Here is a 4,789-nt window from a genome sequence, read left to right as displayed (position 1 = left end):
CTAAAACCAACAAGCCAACAAGAGAACTGAATCACCCTCATTTGGAAGAAGAATGAGTTTTAACAAAATATTTTAAATTACTAGGAATAAAATGAACTTTAAAATAAAAAGCACTTGATCTTGATTTTCTTTTAGCGTCTCAAAATTTATTTGATCAACTGTAATCAGGATCTGAGCTACGGAGAAATCAGCTATTATCCTGAACAAAACTACTGGTTCAAAATCCCCTGGTGTCTGCAGCTAGTCCTGGCTGTAACTTGGGAGAAGACAAAACTCTCGGTATAACAACTATTCTACTTCTTTTTTTTTTTTTTTTAAAGATTTTATTTATTTATTTGACAGAGAGAGAGACAGCCAGCGAGAGAGGGAACACAAGCAGGGGGAGTGGAAGAGGAAGAAGCAGGCTCCCATCAGAGGAGCCTGATGCGGGGCTTGATCCCTGAACACCAGGATCACGCCCTGAGCCGAAGGCAGATGCCCAACGACTGATCCGCCCAGGCGCCCCTGGAATTTACATCCTAAAATAATCATTTTGATTCCTGTGGTTTCTGTACCAGTGAACTTGCTACCTGATGGGATTCCTTTGGGCCCACCCTCCCTTCATGGGAGAAAGGAAAAGGCTGGACTCCACAGCCCTAGGGGCCCCTGCCAGGTCAGTCCTGCCTCATTTCTATGCTTTCCACCAGGTGCACACAGAGCTTTCCCTTTAGTGCTGACTCAAGGACATCCAGAAAAAGCATCCAGGGGACACCTGGGTGGCACAGCGGTTAGGCGTCTGCCTTCAGCTCAGGGCGTGATCCCAGCATTATGGGATCGAGCCCCGCATCGGGCTCCTCCATTGTGAGCCTGCTTCTTCCTCTCCCACTCCCCCTGCTTGTGTTCCCTCTCTCGCTGGCTGTCTCTATCTGTGTTAAATAAATATATAAAACTAAAACTAAAAAAAAAAAAAAGAAAAGAAAAAGCATCCAGAACACAGGTGTGGTAACGGGGCCCCACTGAGGACTTCCAGGAGGGAAGTGGCCACCAGAGCTGGTTTGCAGCAGCCCTGAGCACTGAGCACAGAGGCCAAAGCCCACTGACAGCAGGGCTGACCCAGCCAGGCCGCCCCAGGGCAGCGATGGGTGGGAGGAACACGTAAAGGACGGGCTGGAGAGGCATTTTACAACTAGAACTGAGGGGCATGAAGAAAGAGGGTTACAGAGTGGCTCTGAGGTCTCTGTTGCTGACAACGTCTGAAAGCACCTCCTAAGCTGGAGTGATGCGCTCATCATGGGACGGGGGCGTGGGAAAAACCCACAGCACTGTGTACTTTCGGGGTATTATAAATACAGAGACACCAAACAAAAACAAAGGAGAAAAACGAATACATTTCGCATAAGCACATTTTCATGACGCCACTATATGTTTGACGGTACTATTATTCGGTCATTCTGACAGTCTGTCATTTCAGATAATTGGTTTACCAAAGTGAATTCAAAGCTTCAAATTGGAAGCAATAAAAATCAGTTAACAGCATTTCAGAGCAATTAACAACCGCTCCTGGGCTTATGAAGAAGGATAGAAAACACCAGTTGCATTGCTTTTCCACAAAGCAGTCTGATGACAATTTAAAATGGAAAAATCTACTATTAAGTAATATGACTACTTTTCATTCAGTAACATTTTTAAAGCCAATAATAAAAATAAACTATCAAAGTGCTGGATACTTACCTTCTTCATAATTCACAGAAACTGTTACAGAAGATTGATTATCATCTTACTGTTCACTTTGTAAAGCCATCAGTAAGTGGAGGCTTTGACGTTCTAATTATTATGTTGAAAAACAGAAACATGTTTTACAGAATTAATGAATTTGAAATAAACTTACCATGTCTTTTTATTCATTGTAAGCTCCATTATCATGCGCCTACGAATAATCAAAACAGCTTTACAGGCATCAGCTTGTTCTCTTAAGAGCATGGGAACTTCAGGACATGGTTCCAACAAAAAGACGTTTGCTGCATTGGTCAAAAATACCTTGAAATCAACAAATTTTACAGTAAACATATAAATGTAACTAAACACATAAATCTGAACAAATTTTTCTTAAAGATAATGATATTAATTTCCCTCTACTAAACAATCACCTTGGAGTCATTTCAACTAAGGCAAGTGGTACCAACACATACTCAAGATTCTTTAAAATGCTTCTCTTAGAATCACCTGACACACTTGAAAGACCTTTCCTAGAAAAAAATTATTAATACAAATTAATAGTGCAACTATAGAAAATTTATGAATCAGAAAACTTTCTGAAGACTTCTTTTTACATTACCTCAAAAGAAAAGGGGAAAACAGTAAGATAGGATCACTGCTTCTGGGTGAGAAATTTTGGGGTCGGGGACGGGGAGAGGAAGAGGAGCAGTGGTCAGACAGTGGCTGGGAAAAACCATCTGATTGCTGTGGAATCTCCCAGCACATGAACTTTGCAGGTAGGAAGCACGGCCAGCACCACCCAACACGGGCGCAGATCTCTAGTAGCTGTAGGGAGGCAGGAAACCGGCACGGCCACATGGTCAACAGTACAGAGCTTCCAGGTGCATATACCTTGACTAGGAGAACGATATTAGGCAGTAGGATATAAAACCTATGTGAATTCTTGAGATAAAAACAGATTTAAAAAAACTTAGATGACCAGCCAACAGCTCTACACTCTACCTCAGACCTTTGGGGTACAAGTTCACTGTCCATTCCTGTCAGGGATGTTTCAGTAGAAAATGGTGAGACGCACAGATGTGGCCTGTTACGTAGTCGTTAGTGACTGCTTAGGGGCACTACAGTAAAGTTACCACTGTGTTACTACTGACACAGACGACACCAGTGACCCTTCAGTTTAGGAGACTGAGTTGTCAGTCTGGTGATGAAGGTGGATGGGTACCATCTACCTAGATCCTATGCCTTCTTAAGTCTCCCTTGTGTTCAGCAGTACAAATTCAAAGGATCTGGGAACAAACAGAATTCTCTGGCTCACCTGGGAATGAAATCTATCAACACAACATCTTAAAATAGATGCACAAACGGACTGAAGAAATTAAAATAAACATGCTCAAAAGTCAAGTGGGTGAATTTAAATATTGACAGCCTCTAAGATTATCTTGTGCAAGATTAAAAAGGTGTCAGGGCCTACTTTTCTAGAAAGAATTACTAAATAAGCACTGTAATAATTGGTAACAGATGATAACAGCAATTGTGAAGACTTTCCTAGCTTTCAAGTGGGAAAAAGGAAAACAAAGAACTTTTTGACTAACCAACTCTAGCAGTGGTAGTATAATTTTAGTGGCCATTTTATTTTTTTACTACCCTGACTGAGATCAAGACCTGAGCTGAGAGATCAAGAGTCGGAGGCTTAACCGACTGAGCCACCCAGCTGCCCCTCGCGGCCATGTTTTTGGAAGACGTATGGCATAGACGATCTGCTGCAAGACAGATCTTTCACTCAAGGTATTTGGTTTCTTGATGTGAATTGGAAACTTTGCATACTCCCAAGTAAAAGTGAGGAGTCTTCATATATTATATTCTCCGCTCATTTTCTTTTTTAAAAAAGATCAAAATGCCAACTCCATGAATCTTTCTTACTACCATGTCAGTACTGGTTAAGGTAAAAATTAAAAAAAAATTAATACGTCCAAATTGTACCTCTCAACAGCAACTGGAGAAGAGTACTAGCTTATTCAACCTGTACTTGGCCACTTTTTCCTAATGAACCAAGGAAAGGACCAAAGATACTGGATACAAAGAGAACAAACACAGCTATTAGAATCCAAACTAAACATTTTTGAACACTGTTGTGCTACAATCAAGTGGAAAGTATTTTTTCTTGGTTTGGCCAAGTCGATGTAACTCATCCTTTCAGAAAGCAAATTAATACTCTCCTGAACCTAGGGAGATACTGGCAGTGGGATGGCTGAGGACGGCATATGGCAATCCACTTGGAGGACAAGGAATACCAAGGGACACAGGCTAGGGACTCCGGCATGCACTTCTCTGGTGAGGGCACAGATTTTCCTAACAACTGGCACCAGAGTTCTCTGAAGCTACTCAAGTAAAATCATCTTCATTTTGTTTCAAGTTGATTTCCAATTATTTGCTGATTTTCACTGAAAAATGAGAAGATTCAATAGTTACAGAGTATTAAACTGCTAATGAACCTGAAAGCAAAAAGGATACCATGACAAGGAATCCTACTGAGAGATGGATGACAAAAGCATGTCATTGAAAATTGGGCAACAGGCAAGCTATGCCTATGCTACCTCAGGTGGATATGGGGTAGAGGGTGGGCGCCAGGGAGCAGGGGAAAAAGAGGCATTCTGTGTTTTCACTTAGAGACCTAACAACCTTCCACGTAGATGGGGGCCAAGAGGTAATCAATCTCCCAATCCCCATTTTTGAGGTAAAATCCTGAGGTCTGGGAAGATTAAGTGATCAGCCAAAGTTGTTCTTTCCAATGTTCCCAAATGGCACTGGTTCTATTTAAATATTCATACAGATAAAGATTTAAAAAGTAGAGCATTTATCATCAAACAGGCAATTTTTAAGAAGAATATTCTTTATGGGATTATAGAATCACCATGCTTGTCTTGCAAATTAGAGTCCAGATGACGGACTAACTCCCCATATGTGTTCAGGACATGCTTTTTAAGATTTGGATCTCAGTCATTTCACATTCACTGCGTAATAATCCCTCTCAAAAACCTGCAACCGGCTCATAGGTCTCCTTCGACTAGAAAAGAATCTTTACAAACTGAAGATG

General features: G+C 41.4%; 1 protein-coding gene across 1 annotated transcript in view; it reads right to left on the bottom strand.

Annotated features, from left to right (window-relative positions):
• LOC125281985 (focal adhesion kinase 1-like) overlaps positions 1-4,789 on the bottom strand; it is an 80,845-nt gene that overhangs the window by 200 nt on the left and 75,856 nt on the right. Inside the window, exon 7 of the mRNA XM_057312927.1 lies at positions 1,868-2,016. Within this exon, the coding sequence (XP_057168910.1) occupies positions 1,868-2,016 (149 nt within the window). The remainder of the gene's footprint in view (positions 1-1,867; positions 2,017-4,789) is intronic.

Source organism: Ursus arctos, unplaced genomic scaffold, assembly GCF_023065955.2.
Source record: "Ursus arctos isolate Adak ecotype North America unplaced genomic scaffold, UrsArc2.0 scaffold_16, whole genome shotgun sequence".
NCBI lineage: Eukaryota > Metazoa > Chordata > Mammalia > Carnivora > Ursidae > Ursus > Ursus arctos.
Note: the sequence above shows the minus strand (reverse complement) of the source record. Positions and strands in the feature narration are given on the sequence as shown.